Raw genomic sequence first — 16293 nt, forward strand, 5'->3', positions numbered from 1 at the left:
TTCTTCATAGAGTCCCCCAGCACTGGCTGCTGCTGGCTCACTCTCTCCAGAAGCTTGCTCTGCTTTATCTTTCAGAGTGCAGTACTGTCTCTTTAAATAAATTCTGCTACATAACCCTTGCTGTGTGTCTCTTGGCTGAATTCTTCCTTCAACAAGAACCAAGGACACTGCACCCCTCCTGGTAACATAATGTGAACAACAAATACTCTGTTGTTAACTAAAAATCAATGGAACACATATATTTCGTAACTCACAAAATATACAAGTAAAATTATATTTAGATATTGATATATACCAAAAAATAGATCACTAATTTGGCCAACTTGTTGGTAACTAAAGAAATTTGCTATGATTTCACAAATCATTTCACTGTCAGATAAACCAGTGGCTTATCTGCATTAAAACCACCACTCCCATAGGCCAACATCTGTTTTCACATTACTCATGATCTTTTCCTGTGATAGAAAAAAATCAGGAAAATTAGTCTTAGAAATTACATATTCTACCCTCTGAGTTTTAAAAATTTGAAATAAGGTTTTGAGAGTTGTGACACATTTTTCTAATGTTTACATAGAAGAACCTAACTGCATAAATGGGTATGTTTGCATTATAACTAGTGAGAGCTACTTCAATGCAAACAATATCTTAAAGAATGTTTAAAAGCATAATTTAACTTTAAAATCTTAGTCCTGAAAATAATTTCAAAATCACTTAGATTTTTAAGGGAGTTTAAAATCCTATTTTAATTATTTTTTCTTTTTAAAGTGACATATATAACAGACCCTTGAGCAACACAGGTTTGATCTATGCAGATGCACTTATACACAAGTATTTTTCAATAAATATTTTGGAAAGAATATGAAACTTGTAAACTATGTAGCCTAGAAATATTGAAAAAATTAAGAAAGATGAATATGTCATGATTGCATAAAAACATGTAGATACTAGTCTTTTTATGTATTAATCAACTGTTTGCGTTATCAGTAAGGCTTTCAGTGAACACTAGGTCATTAGTTGGTAAGTATTGGAGGAGTCAAAAGTTACAGGAATATTTTTAACTGTACAGGGGTCAGTGCCCCAATTCCGGTGTTATTCAAGGGTATACTGTATATACCCATTTATACAATTCTACAGAAATATATAGATGTGATTATCATAATATATTTTGGGGGGGGCTTGGCTCCTATTACTAATCCAAGGTTACAGTCTAGAGCATATCCTCCCATATTTTTCAAATATAATATACATATACACATATGAGTTTTGGAGTCACTGTTTTGTAAAAATAGGATTGTATTTTGCACACTTTTTTGCATCTTGCTTTTTTTCTCTCAGCATTACCCCACAGTATTCTGGTACCTAGCACTAAAGCATGTTTTAAGATGACTACACAATATTCTTTGATGCAGGTGCATCATGATTTATTCTGTATTCCACTCTTTGTCCAAATAATGGGCATTGATCTTTGTTTATACTGTTTTGCCGCTAAGAACAATACTGAAATAAACATGCTTGTAGCTATATCTTTACATACTAGCTAGTATGTTATTTCTATGATACAGGTGAACAGAAGTGGGGATACTAGGCCAAAGGGTACATATATCTATTACTTATTTTCTAAATCTATCCATTCATTCAACAAATATTTATAACACAGCTCAGACAATGGCAATATGATGTTAGGTTTAAGGATAAAAGATATCTCAACAAAAGTGTTTTAGTTTTGAATCAAGTATTTTTCTACCCAACCAAGATCTGGCCCATTTTTTTTTTAATAGATCTTTTTACACTAACCTGCATTCTATAAAATTATTCAGAATGCTCACATGTAAACTGATAGGCTGGCAATAAAATAGTTTAAATTAGAAGTATATTTGAATTGCTTAAAAAATGCTAAAATGTCATAAATGGCCATAATTTCATACTATGCATTCCTTAATTTTACAGTAACTTTATATGAGAATACTATGTTCCAAAAAGAATGACAATAAATTTTCAACTATTCTTTTTCCTTCCTCACCAGAAAAATCAGTTTCTCTTAACAGTCTTAGTGAAAATTAACATAACTCAAATATTTCTGAGTTAGTTTTCACCTGAGAAATGTTGAGAAAGATTTTGGCTTTTTAACTTCCTTCAGTTCATACCTCTGAAAATTGAGAAATAAATACTGATTTTATTTCACTCTTTGATTCCTACAGCTTTTCACAATCTTTTAAAAAAGTAATTGTGATGGTTTATTGAACACAAAGTGAAAACTTTTAATATACTTATAGATAATAAATTATTATTGCTATTCAAGAAAAGTCTAACTTATATATGAAAATGTATAATAAAATAATGAGATCAGAACATTTCCTTTACCATGTACAACATATCCAGATAGTGGTGATTTGATGTTATTTTGCTTTTTAAATGTAGAATAACAAAAAATAAGTGAAAATTGACTGGAAAAAAAAAAAAACCCAAAAACCCAAAAAACCAAAAAATAACGACACAACCCAGATCCTGATAGGACATTTCTCTTCTCTATTCCTTTTTTTTTTTTTTTTTTTTTTTGAGACGGAGTCTCGCTCTGTCGCCTAGGCTGGAGTGCAGTGGCCAGATCTCAGCTCACTGCAAGCTCCGCCTCCCAGGTTCACGCCATTCTCCTGCCTCAGCCTCCCGAGTAGCTGGGACTACAGGCGCCCGCCACCTCGCCCGGCTAGTTTTTTGTATTTTTTAGTAGAGACGAGGTTTCACCGTGTTAGCCAGGATGGTCTCGATCTCCTGACCTCGTGATCCGCCAGTCTCGGCCTCCCAAAGTGCTGGGATTACAGGCTTGAGCCACCGCGCCCGGCCTTTTTTTTTTTTTGAGATTGAGTCTCACTCTGTTGCTCAGGCTGGAGTGCAGGAGCATGATCTTGGCTCACTGCAACCTTCACCTTCTGGGTTCAAGCAATTCTCCTGCCTCAGCCTCCCATCTCGTTTCTATTTCTGCAGTGCAGAAAACTAGGTTTAGTATTTTTTGAGGTGGAGTTTTGGTTTTGTGGCCCAGGCTGGAGTGAAATGGCACAATCTCGGCTCACTGCAACCTCTACCGCCCAGGTTTAAGCAATTCTCCTGCCTCAGCCTCCGAGTAGCTGGGATTACAGACATGCACCACCAAACCTGGCTAATTTTGTATTTTTAGTAGAGATGGGGTTTCATCACGTTGGTCAGGCTAGTCTCGAACTTCTGACCTCACGTGATCCGCCCACCTCGGCCTCCCGAACTGCTGGGATTACAGGAGTGAGTCACCATACCCTGCCTGGTTTTGTTTTAAAACACATTTCATTATCACTAGGCCTAGCCAAAGATAAAATAACAGCAAATTTAAGGCAATGTCATTAAACCAACAAATTGTAGTAATAATCATGGTTTTGAAAAAGTACTCTTCATAGAAACTTTAAAAAACACATGAAAAAAGCCAGAGTTTTGCATTTACCATTTCCAGACTTAAGTAAAAACTTCAATATTACAAATTAGGAAATTAACCAAAATTTATCTACAAACCAAACTGATTTTAAAGGTAAGTTCTTCAGAATGGTGGAAACATACTATATTATTAAATATATATTTATGAAATCTGATGCTAATTTAAAGCAAAATTTCATACTAATTAATTAAAAGGGATCATTTACTTAAGCTATTTGTAAACGTACCTAGATGGTTGTCTTTCTGTGTTCGTGGCTGTTTTCTTCTGAGAAGACGCTCATATAGGAGCTGCATGTTGGCCTTGGCTAGTCATAAGGATTGCACACAGCACTAGTTACTATACTCCTTTTATAACAAAACTTACTAGAATTTTCCAGCTTGTTAATAATAGACTTAGTGTTTATCTGATAGTGCAGTTAGTTAATTAGCTTATCAAAATTACAAATGATGTACATTCGAGTATATATTTTTGGTTTTTTAATTTAAATGCATGTGTCGCTCAACATTTCATAATCCAATATGTTTTAATTTATTAGACTCAGAATTTTAGGTTGGCAGGGATCTCAGAGTTAACTCCCTGCTGTTACAAGTGTAGATACTGGGGTTCAGATAGGCTATGTGACTTGCCCAAACCTAATTCCAGAACTCCTGACTCTCATGTTCAGTAAGAGCTCCTTGCACCAAACCAATATTTAATTATATGTCATCAGAAAATGTACATCATTCATCTAGGAGAAAAGAGAAAGGCAAAAAAGCAGAAAGGAACTCAAGCATTATTTTAAAAGAGGGAACATATTTTAGAAAAGTTTTCAAAGCATAGTAAAGTTTAATAAGTTTAAATATATGCTTATTTGAAAACTCAATGAAAGTGGTAAAAAGGGAAATATTCTTTAATCAAGAACTACTCTGTATCCACTTATTAAAACTGGTGAATATAGTGGTGTTTGGTCAACAGTACATTATAGAAATATATTAGTGTTCACAATTTTATTTTGCTAGAATAAAAATAAAAGACATTGATAGTTTAGAATATGTAACAAATACTCTTATTTTTAATAGTTAATAGTATTTTTAGATGTTTTCTTACAAGATGCAGTCAAGAATAAACTAAAATTCACAATAAAGAGAAAGGAAAATATAAACCGTAAAGTTTAAGAACACCACAATATATTACCAATATTTATTGAAGATGAATCTTGATTTTAAAAATCCCTAGAAAACTGTTAAGCGTTGATGCCTACACTTTTTCAAGTAAAAATGAAAACTGTATTGTGCTATTTCATTCATTCATTCAAGAAATGTTTTAAGTAAATCTATGTGTAAGGTACTAGTAATTTTATTTCTATCATATACTAATTTAAAACTGAAGTCTGGGTTTGCTTTAGAATTTTATTTTCTGATAAAATATTTTAAGCAAATAATTTGGAATAAAGTTGACAATCATTTTGTAATTAACTTCTGAAATTAAATATAAGGGCACTTTATTATGATACCTCCTATATTACATCTCTAAGCCCAAAGTAACATACATGACATAAAAGCCATCCTCACCAGAAAAAAGTTGAAAATCTTATGAATACATGATCATGCTGAAGTTAGACTGATAAATTAATAATAATTGCTAACACCGTCTAAGCCAGGGCTCCCCAACACCCAGGCTGTGGACTGGTACTCGTTTGTGGCCTGTTAGGAACCAGGCTGCACAGCAGGAGGTAAGCGGCAGGCGAGCAAGCACTACTTCCTAAGCTCTGCAGCGGCATTAGATTCTCATAGGAGCATGAACGCTATTGCGAACTGTGCATGTGAGGACTCTAGGTTGCATGTTCCTTATGAGAACTGAACTAATGCCTCATGATCTGAGGTGGAATAGTTTCATCCCGAAACAATCCCTTCCCCCAATCCGTGGAAAAATTGTCTTCCAGGAAACTGGTCCCTGGTGCCAAAAAGGTTGGGGACTGCTGGTCTAAGCTATTTGAAATAAATATTTGCCTTTAAAGGAAGAAACATTTTTATTTAATTACTAATTATAAATTTTACCAATAAACATACTTCCTTTTAAAGAGGATTTTTTTCTAAGTTAAAATGTGGTTCGTATGTTTTTCATTTGTAAATATTACATGTTAAATCTACTTTAATATTATATGCAGATGGACATCTTCCTTATACAGGTATTTATAAGCCCATCTCATATATTAAAACCCCAAGAAGCCCCATTTTGCTGGGTGAATTTCTCCTTCCCATCCCAATGCTAAGCTGATTTCTTACTACTGTTGCTGTGAGAGAAGAGGGAAGAGGAGAAGTCAAAGTTCTTTAAAGGCAGGGACCTATTCTTTCCTCAGCACCTAGCACAGTAACTGACACAGGAGGTGCTCATTAAAAGCCCAAGGGAAGTACACCGTTAAGAAGTATTGTTCCTAGAGATCCTTTACACCCTTTGTCTTTTGGATAATCTCACCTTTGATTCCTGGCACATGTACCATATCTGATTCCCTTCAATCTCTTTACCATGTGAATGGAAACCACTTTGTGTTTGTAGGCCCAAAGTAAGTAAGTGACAGAAATGGTTCCATATGTGCACTCTTGAACATAAGATAATGCCTTCCTGAATCTACTGTAGCATTCCACATCAAAACTATTAACACTTTTTTTTTTTTTTTTTGTAGAAATGACATTACACATGGATTTTAAGCTTTACATCACTACTTTTCATAACACTATTTTTCAGGCACATGATATTGTCCTTCATTAATATGCTAGTATAATAGTTTTGTGGTCTGGTCATTAAATCTAACTAAAATTTGTAATATAATTATTCTACAAAAATGTTTTTGATTTCCAAACCACCACTAAAGATATTTGAAACATAATTTTCCATTAAGGATAACTGATAGCCTAAATTAGCTCTATTCTATAAATGATTCATTTTCTTTTTTTTTTTTTTTTTTTGAGACGGAGTCTTGCTGTGTCGCCCAGGCTGGAGTGCAGTGGTGCGATCTTGGCTCACTGCAAGCTCCACCTCCTGAGTTCACACCATTCTCCTGCCTCAGCCTCCCCAGTAGCTGGGACTACAGGCGCCCACCACCATGCCTGGCTAATTTTTTGTATTTTTGGTAGAGACGGGGTTTCACCGTGTTAGCCAGGATGGTCTCGATCTCCTGACCTCGTGATCCGCCAGTCTCGGCCTCCCAAAGTGCTGGGATTACAGGCGTGAGCCACCGCGCCCAGCTGATTCTTTCATTTTCAAAAGAGAACATTTTTAAAAATTTACATTTGAGGTAGTAGCTGTCTATAGAATTTTCCTAAGGGAAACAGGAATTCTAAGAACATAAAGTAGCAAGGAAAATAGAGACTGTTTCAGAGAATAATGATCAGAAGATTATCTTTTCCATACTACCATTTTTGTTTTGAGAATGAATACATGGTCAAAAAAGAACAAATGTATTTTCCTATTGCTTATTTATGAAACCATTAGGATTACTGAATCAAGAATTCTAAACAGTCAATTTAGTGATATCTATGTCTAGTCAAGAAAGTGTGAGCTGAACTGACTGAATAATGGACTTAATCAATTAATTAAACTGGAATAGTTGCTGTTAGTGGCACAATAGCCAGCATTTTCTTACAGCTGAATTTAAGTGGGGTAGAAATTCTTACACTTTCTTGCAATTCCTGTGTAATCCAACACAATTTTTAAAGTAGTCTGATTAGTCTCAAACCCAAGAACTATGTTCAGTAACAGTGACTACTTTAGGGAGTGCACTAGTATTGTTAAAAGACTGAAATCCTTGAGGAACAAAGGAATAAAGAAAGAATACTGATTCTGTACATTTTAAAAGGTAATTTATGATTTATTAAAAAACATAATTATAAAACAATATATTCTAAAAAGATTAAAATATATTTCTATAAGCTATTAGCCAATATTTGAAAATAAAAGCTAATAAAACTGACATAAAAAGTCTGAATAAGAACTTATTTTGCCAATCCCAATAATTTATCTTCTGTGAAATAATATACGTAAAAGCATTTTGCAAACTACAAATGGTATACAAAATCAAGGCAATATGATTTTTTATTATGTACTACAAATATATACAGGTACTACACTTTTGGATACAACCCGAAGCTTGATTTTTTAAAGCAATTTAAATGATTTTTAAAATGTTAAAAAAGTAAGTAATGTTGTTATTCCCTAAAACAATATGAAAGGAATTTGAGATCTGAGATAACTATTATAAAATCAAATGTAAACAAAAATGCCCTAAATACCTACAATCTGATTAGACTGTAAAATATTTGGAAGTATGGATTTAATTTACCTTCCTATGATTCTGCAGATAATTACATTTGCTTTCTAGCATGTTTTTAGGTTATATTTTAAGAGGAACAGTATATTGACATGTTTTTTTTAAAAGACTCGTTTCAAATTTAGCATGAAGAAGCTATTTTTTAGCATTCTGAAAAACATTTTTAAACTGCAAAAAGTGATTATCAAGGTAGAAAAAGATGGAATTGAGAGAGAAGTAAAGTGAAGCACACAAACACTGTAGTTTTAGTATAGAAAAACTATGGCAAAGCTGGTAGCTAGCAATATAAGAATGAAGAGAATGATTTGAACCGTAGGATAGGTCTCGCTACTTTTAACATACCCAGTTCTAGTTTCTGACAAGAGGGAATCTCTTCTGTTACCGTAATGAAGTAGCTGTGCAATCCCTTGAAGGCTAGCAGCAAAGTGGCACAAAGTGTATAATGAAAACGATAGGCATGATGTAGGAAGGAGTCTGCAATGATGAAGCTACAACCCTAAACAAGAAACAGATGTAGGATACAGAGTGTCAGTAATACAAAATGTTATATTTGAAACTTGCAAAAATAAAGAAAAAATACTTAACCATCTGTCAACTAAATTTATTCTCATACATAAAAAAAATTTGGTAATATTTGAGAGTTGTTCAAACAATAAATTTAAGCATGAAATGTGGCCCTAGTAATTTCAGTTACAGTGGATTTTTATAACAAGTAGATTAAATTATTATTTTTGATAGCATGTTATTTATATTACATTTAGACTGAAGCACACTCAGCTTTTATAGTATGTCCCCATTTCTTTTATAATAATAGCTGTACTTCCATTACTCTTTCTTTTTTTAATTTCTTTTTTTTAGATACAGGGTCTCAGTTTGTCACCCAGGCTCGAGTGAAGTGACATGACTGCAGCTTACTGCAGCCTCAACCTTCTGTGCGCAAGTGATTCACCTGCCTCAGGCTCCCTAGCAGTTGGGACTACAAGCACGTGCCACCATTATTTTCCATTATTTTTTGTAGAGGTGGGGTCTTGCTATGTTGCTCAGGCTGGCATCAAACTCTTGGCCTCAAGCAATCCTCCATGCTAAGCCTCCCAAAGTGTTGGGATTACAGGTGTGAGCCACCACGCCTGGCCTGCGCTACTCTACCCTGGGTCTCGGCTCTGGCAATTTTTTTTTTTTTTTTTTTTTTTTTTGAGACGGAGTCTTGCTTTGTAGCCCGGGCTGGAGTGCAGTGGCCGGATCTCAGCTCACTGCAAGCTCCGCCTCCCGGGTTTAGGCCATTCTCCTGCCTCAGCCTCCCCAGTAGCTGGGACTACAGGCGCCCGCCACCTCGCCCGGCTAGTTTTTTGTATTTTTAGTAGAGACGGGGTTTCACCGTGTTAGCCAGGATGGTCTCGATCTCCTGACCTCATGATCCGCCCGTCTCGGCCTCCCAAAGTGCTGGGATTACAGGCTTGAGCCACCGCGCCCGGCCAGCAATTGTTCTTTAAAGACTCCTTTGGAATACTTCTACCAGTTCTGTTAAAGGACCAAGGGGTAATAGTAACAAGTTAAAGGGCACAGGCTGTCAAAGACGTCTATCCACTAAATCTGGTAACATTTTGAAGTATCACGTTTTCATAATAGACAATTAAAACCAAACAATATTTTAAGATCACATTTAATTAGATCTATAAGTTGCTGAGCTCAAATAATTAAAAAAAGGAAAACATCATTCATAGATAAAATAGTTAAAAACACTTCTTTTAAAATACGGAAAAGATTTATAAACATATTCAGTTCTTACATCTGGTGATAACTGTTTTGTGTAGTTAATACCAAAGACCACACTTTCAAGAGTAGGAATCACGGAATCTTTGTTTTGTGCTGGTGCATTTCTATTTAACCAAGTTGTCTTCACAGGGCGAGGAAAGCTGGAGGAAGAAGTATTATATTATTACTGTCATAAGAGTCTATTTGAATGTAAGTTAAATATTTACAAAGGAAAATCTTATAGGAATAGAAGAGCAAGGGTTTTGCAAGTTTATGAGTTCTAAAGTATTCCTAAAGTAATTGTAAAAAATAATTTGAATAATCATGAAAAAACAAAATGAATATTAAAAAACTAGGGCTAGATGTTTGACATTGCTTGCTATAATTAGACTTCTGGAAGTCTCAAAGAACATCAAAGACAAAACATGGTGGGATCTAGAGTGGCTAAACAACAAATGAAAGCCAAGCTTGAATTTGGAAATCCTAAAGTCGGAAATGGTTACCAAATTTACAATGTTAACACTTAATCAAATATGAACGCTATTTACAGAAATAAAGAGCTCCCATGTAAATGTAGAAACACAAAAATTACTAAATCTACCTGATGCCTCTATTTCTCAAAAATAAGTTTCTTTCCCTTTATTCTCTTTACTAAAAGGCTATGAGCTCTATTAAAATAATTTTTATTATTCAAGTCTCTAGCAGCTGGAACTACAGTCATGTGCCACCATGCTTGGCTAATTTTTATTTTTTGTAGAGGTGAAGTCTTGCTATGTTGCTCAGGCTGGTCTCAAACTCCTGGTCTCAAGCAATCCTCCAGCCTCCAGCTTCAAGGCACCATCAATCACATATTATATGAATTACTTCTGTTAGTATTAACATTTATATTCCATAGAGGAAGAAGCATATTTCTGTTAGAATGTTGAAAAGTCACACACAACTATATTTGAGATAAAGTAGGACAAAGCATTTGAACTGTTTGACAGTTTGGCAAAAGGGAAAACACATAAAAGAAAAACAATGTTGCCATAAGCAGAGTGCAGGTTTTGTTTGTAAAATCCATTTGCTTTGCAAAAGTAAAATGTCTATATCCCAGCAAAGAAGGGAGTCTCAAATAAGTGGTAAATTCCACTTGCTATAATGTGTTTTTCAGAACTGTTATAAAAGTTGTACTTAAAAAATTCAAATATAAGAAATAGTTCAAATAAAAAACAAGCAAAGAAAGAAATTCTAAGCCACTTACTTTAAGTAACTGATATAATGTCTGTAGATTGGGTTGACCATAAAAATTGTTTTAAATAAAAATAAAAATTTAAAAGATGTTATAAATTTAAAAATTTTCAATTTTTGGAGGATTAAAAAAACCCCACCAATAATAAAACTTCAGGAAAAACCTGTTGAAGAATATAGAGTAGGAAATGTTACCCTCAGATATGACCCCTTTACCAGCACACCACCAGCAAAAAGCTTCCCCTTCCCCTTTCCTTGCTTTCCTTTTCCGACCTTTCATTCATAGGTACAGAAAGGCTGGTAAAGATGCTGCTGCTTTTATAGCGAAGTTCTAGCAGCAAGAGAGAGTTAGATATAAGGGCCCATGGCAGCTAGGTAAAGAACAGCAACCTCAGCTGTTACGGGCATATTGTTTTCTTTTCTAGTCACTAACCAGAGCCAACAGTTAATCCTCTTGGCTTCTGATTCTGAGCCAAAAATTTGTTCTTCCAGTAAATGGTCTCTAGGAGATGAGCTGCCCCTTTCTCCTATTAGTCTATGGCAAAAATTGCCGCATTGCAAGAAGCAGCACATATTTAACTCACTATGATGGTGATGTGAATATCTACTCTGTTTAATTAGGGCCTTAAAAAGCAACATTAATAACCTAAGCTAACCTCCTATGAATTGTTTGTGCATTTTTCAGGAGAGAAACACAGCTAGTTTTATGAAGATAATCTTGGTAAGTCTTAAAAAGAAATAGTTAAAAGAGTTTAATTAGAGATTCTTCTTAAAACTTCAAAAAGAAGAGATTTAGAAAAATAGAGTAATATATTTTATAAACAGATAAACATTTAGCATTAAAAACCAAACACATAATCATATAAAAGCAATACTGTATGTTATTTAAAAGTTATATTTCCAAAAAACATACTTTGTTAGAAAAATTTCATTCATATTTTCTATTTCAGAAAATCTTCCAAAAAATTTTTAAGCTTATAATAAAATTATGTATGTAATAAAAAACACCTTCCTGTTTATAAAAGCTATAATAACTTAGCACAACCTCTCAAAGGCCTAGGAAGTAAGAAAAAGACAGCAAAACTACCAGTTATAGATCTTTCCATAGAATAAAGAAGGCAAAACAAGTCATCAGGTGAAATATATGTCTTCCTGGCCTGGTGCTCTAAAAGGAACTAGGTCAAGGTGATCTACATGTAAGAGATGAGAGAGCAACAGAATGAAAGAAGCTTTCAATTAGTTTTTAAAACAATGTAAAGATATGCCATAGGAGGTTATTACCTGTGGTCAATATGTTAAATTGTGTTGGGCTTCCAGAAATTCTGAGGGTAATTTTGCAAAATGATCTACTTAGTTTTCTGATAAATCAGCTTACCATCATATCCCTTAAGCATCCTCCCTAATATCAATTGTCAGAATCAGATGTGCATCGGAAATTGCAGACAGTTTAGAAATCAAATAAATTTGGAGACTTTCATATAATTTACTGATTTGAAGCATCCATCTGCTGCCCATACTACAAGGATGATGTAAAAACTGAAGACCTTGCATTGTATTTTTACATTAACGAAAGAAATCTGTCTACCCATGGAAATGAACAGAAAAAAATAATTATCTCAATGCATTTATTATGATACAGAATATTATATACCTTTGAACTAATGGTACATGATATAGTTTTAAAAGGCTGAGTAAAAATTCGTAAAATTGGTTAGTAACTTGGAAAGCAAGAATTACTGTATAATGTACAGTTAAGAAGATAAAATTAGTCTATCTGGATAAGAGGCAAAGAAAAAATAAGAAAAAATTCACATACTTTTCCAGAGTAATTATAGTATAACATCGCACAAAACATAGGTACAGAATAAACAATGTTGTGTGGTTATTTCCAGATTGTATTTTTTCTTTGTTAATTTATTTGGGATTGACAAAGATGGCTTCATACTTCTGTAATAAAAAAGTTATCAAGCCAATGTTCTCATACTCTTGAATTTGATAATAATTTTTAAAGTCCTTATTATTTCAGTTATCTTTAGAAATTACATGTTTTCACTATAAAAATAAAAAACGCTACATTAAGAAGGCTCTCATGTTGAATTGTAATCCTCAATGTTGTAATGGGGCCTGGTGGGAGGGGACTGGACCAGGGCGACAGATTTCTCATGAATGGTTTAGTACCATTCCTCTTGGTACTGTCCTCATGATAGTGAGTGAGTTCTCATGAGATCTAGTCATTTAAAAGCATGTAGCAACTCCCCTGACTCTTGTGCTCCTGCTCCAGCCATGTGAGATGCCTGCTCCGCTTTTGATTTCTGCCATGATTGTAAGTTTCCTGAGGCCTCCCCAGAAGTTAAGCAGATGCCAGCATCATTCTTCCTGTATAGCCTGAAGAACCATGACCCAATTAAACTCTTTTCTTTATAAATTGCTCAGTCTCAGGTATTTCTTTACTACAGTGTAAGAATGGCTTAATACAAAAATATTAGTCAAATTTACCTTATTAGTGGCTGGTGTAGTGCAACCAATGATGCATGAACTGTAACAGACACAACAGAAAGGTGGAAATAATCAAACATAACATTAACATGATGATGAAGGCCTCTATGGGGGCTAAAGTGCAGCTTCAGTGTTCGGCTACTTATTAGTTGCAAGGCATTCAGATCATCTGCCCTGTAAAAAGGAACAATTAGCATGTAAGTATGAAATATTTAGTAAAGGCCAATATATTATAGAGTAGTTGAAACTATAAAAACCATTTACTTACTTTTTTAAAATTTTGAATTAAAGTAATTTTTAAAGCATCAAATTTGCATTAGAAAGCAGTATGAAACATACCAATTGAGAAAATAATCAGATCCCACCTATTGTTTCCTATCAGTCCATAATATGAACTATTTTTTCACCAATATCCCTATAAAATGAATCCTTTTTGATACTTCACGAGTTAATCTCATCTTAAAGAAAATTTTACCCCATAGAGAATACTGTTATTACGAGACTGCAGTACAACATAGGTCACATGCTATTATAATAAACCCCAAAAGATATTTCAAATTATTTTTACTCTACAAAATTTTATTAAGTGCTGCTCAAAAACAAACAGGCTATTGCTTATTTTAAAAAGTAAAACATATCTTACTGTAGGTATTTAGTATGTCATTAGATTTATACATACTAAAAATGTGAAACAATGCCATGAAAATGACATCCAATTATACTTAAACAAATTCCATCCATACATTGTAACTATCTATAGGTAATGAACTACCAATTCATTTCAGCTTATTCCACTTAAAGAATTCTGACTTGGTTAAAAAAAAAAAAAACCAATAAACCCTTATGAAATTCTTTGTAATGAACAAGTATTACAGAGGAACAGTAGCTACCATATAAAAAAACTTTTTTCTCATGATAGTGAAAAGGACATCTAAAGTAGGCCTTTTAGTAATGTGACTTTTTAGTTACTTATCCCACATGCAGTCTGAATTTATATATCATTTTTGAAAATTATTGCTAAAACTACATTTGAGACGGGGGAAAAAACCTGCATAAATAAAATTGTTAAGTGAACCTCTGACTCTTATTTTAAATGAACACAAGCAAAATTTGTCCCTAAAACATATGACTGCATGTCCAGGTGTGTGGGCAAGTTGGAGGTAGCCAATCCTAAAACTTCCTCAAGGGTTCTAGAAATGAACTACAACAACTGTCAAGTATGTGTCATCAGTCTTGATAACTCTCAGAATATCAACAAAGTCCTACCTAAAGAAAGCATAACTGATGCCATCAGGAAAGATTAGCCAGTGATAGAGTGGAAAAGAGTTCAATTACATTTAAATGCCTCATGGTAGTGGTATTAACAGTGCAATTTCTAGGAGCCAGGAAAAATTGTTCCATATTTCTTTAACTTGTCTGGTTTTGTTATCTGGAGATCATGGATTTGGCAAGGGCAAAATAGAGCTGGCCTAACCATTTTCATGAAGTTTCCCCAGAAAACACATGCAGTTCAAGACAAGATAGCAATAGGATGAATTTTAAGAAGAAAATGGGTAATCTAATAATAGCAAATAACAGTCATAAGTGCCTAAAGGTTTTTTAATTGTTTGATTAGCTACTTACGAATAATCTCCATCTGTGAAGTGTAGATCCAAGGATAACAGAAAATTCATTTCCTCAAGGGTTTCTTCAATCTGAAAAGAAATTACACTATGAGATACTTTTTGAATCTTTATAGAAAGTTAGAAATAACACCTTGAGGCATTACAAAAAATATTTATATAAATTAATATGAAGAGATGTTTACCTTTCTTTCATCCAATAACATTTTTACTTTGAAGATCATAACATCATTTAAAACAACCTCTTCATTTTTGTACAAAATTTGAAATGTTTTACTGCAAATTAGAGAATCATGAACTGAGGCTGGAAAGGCTAAAGTCATACCTAAAACAGATAAGATATGTAATTGACAGGTAAAAAGTAAAATATAAGACAAGCAAATTAATACTTGTACTTTAAAATACTATATGTTTGATTATATTACTACAGTGTCATTATCAATTTATACTGCAGTATTGGAACATTTCTGAAAGTTTACTTATTTCTATGATTAGAAAATAAATAAGTACATTATAACCATTGTAAAATTACTGCATGACATCTTAATCTGAAAGATAAATGAGGAAATATCAAAGTAGAAATTTTAGAGGTTAACAACTGATCTGTATACCACATTTAAGAAAGCAATTTAGTTTTCCATAGCTGAATAGTAAAGAATTTGGTTGGCCTTTGTCCTGGTTGCTAGGAGTTCAGCTCTAAATACTTGGAATGAAGAATTTGGCTGGCCTTTGTCTCCAGTTTCTGAGAAGTAGCCTCTAAATCCTTGGTGGCCCCTAGTTTATGCTAAAGAGATGGCCACATATCTTTAGCATATCTCATATGCTAAAGAGATAGCCCTTTAGTGATGGGGCTGGCCACATCACTAAGACCAGCCATGTGATTAGAGAGTTGAGCTTTGAGCCAAGTGATGTAACCTCAAAATCCAGAGAGGGGAGAAGAGTTAAAGACTGAGTGACATGGGCAATGATTCAATCAGTCATGCCTACACAAGGAAATATTAATAAAAATTCTGAACATTGAAGTTTGGGTGAGCTTCTCTGGTTGGCAATACTCTGCATATCATCACATACTGGATGTTCGAGAGGAGGGAAGTTAATGCGTGCTGGCTTAACGGGGAAAAAACAACGGAAGCTTCACATCTGGGAAGTTCTCAGATCAACCCTATACAGGTTCTGATTTGAATCCTTTTGCTATAATAAAGCTGTAATAATAAGTACAGCACTATGCTGAGTTTGGTGAGTTGTTCTACTGAATTATCAAACATGAGGGAATAATGGGAACCCTCAAATTTGTAGCCACCTCTTCACAACTGTGGGTAGCTTGCAGACCACTAAACTCATGGCTGACATGAGGGGAGTCTTGTGGAGGATTACGTCCTTACCATTTGAAGTTTGGTTTTTATCTCTGGGTCACTGATCTCACTCCAACAGCC

General features: G+C 34.1%; 1 protein-coding gene across 21 annotated transcripts in view; it reads right to left on the reverse strand.

Moving 5' to 3' along the window:
* Window positions 1-16293, reverse strand: part of FAM135A (family with sequence similarity 135 member A) — a 134106-nt gene that overhangs the window by 72512 nt on the left and 45301 nt on the right. For 8 of the 21 annotated variants that reach the window (XM_074037701.1, XM_015449236.4, XM_015449245.4 and 5 more), the window contains 6 exons: window positions 15046-15185; window positions 14862-14932; window positions 13239-13412; window positions 9547-9673; window positions 8103-8256; window positions 3681-3758 (listed from right to left, as the gene is read on the reverse strand). In XM_074037701.1, coding sequence (XP_073893802.1) covers window positions 3681-3758; window positions 8103-8256; window positions 9547-9673; window positions 13239-13412; window positions 14862-14932; window positions 15046-15185 — 744 coding nt within the window. The remainder of the gene's footprint in view (window positions 1-3680; window positions 3759-8102; window positions 8257-9546; window positions 9674-13238; window positions 13413-14861; window positions 14933-15045; window positions 15186-16293) is intronic. The other 13 variants (XM_045391098.3, XM_074037697.1, XM_005552602.5 and 10 more) reach the window with 5 other exon arrangements.

The sequence above is a fragment of the Macaca fascicularis genome, chromosome 4 (assembly GCF_037993035.2).
Source record: "Macaca fascicularis isolate 582-1 chromosome 4, T2T-MFA8v1.1".
In the NCBI taxonomy this organism is placed as follows: Eukaryota; Metazoa; Chordata; class Mammalia; order Primates; family Cercopithecidae; genus Macaca; species Macaca fascicularis.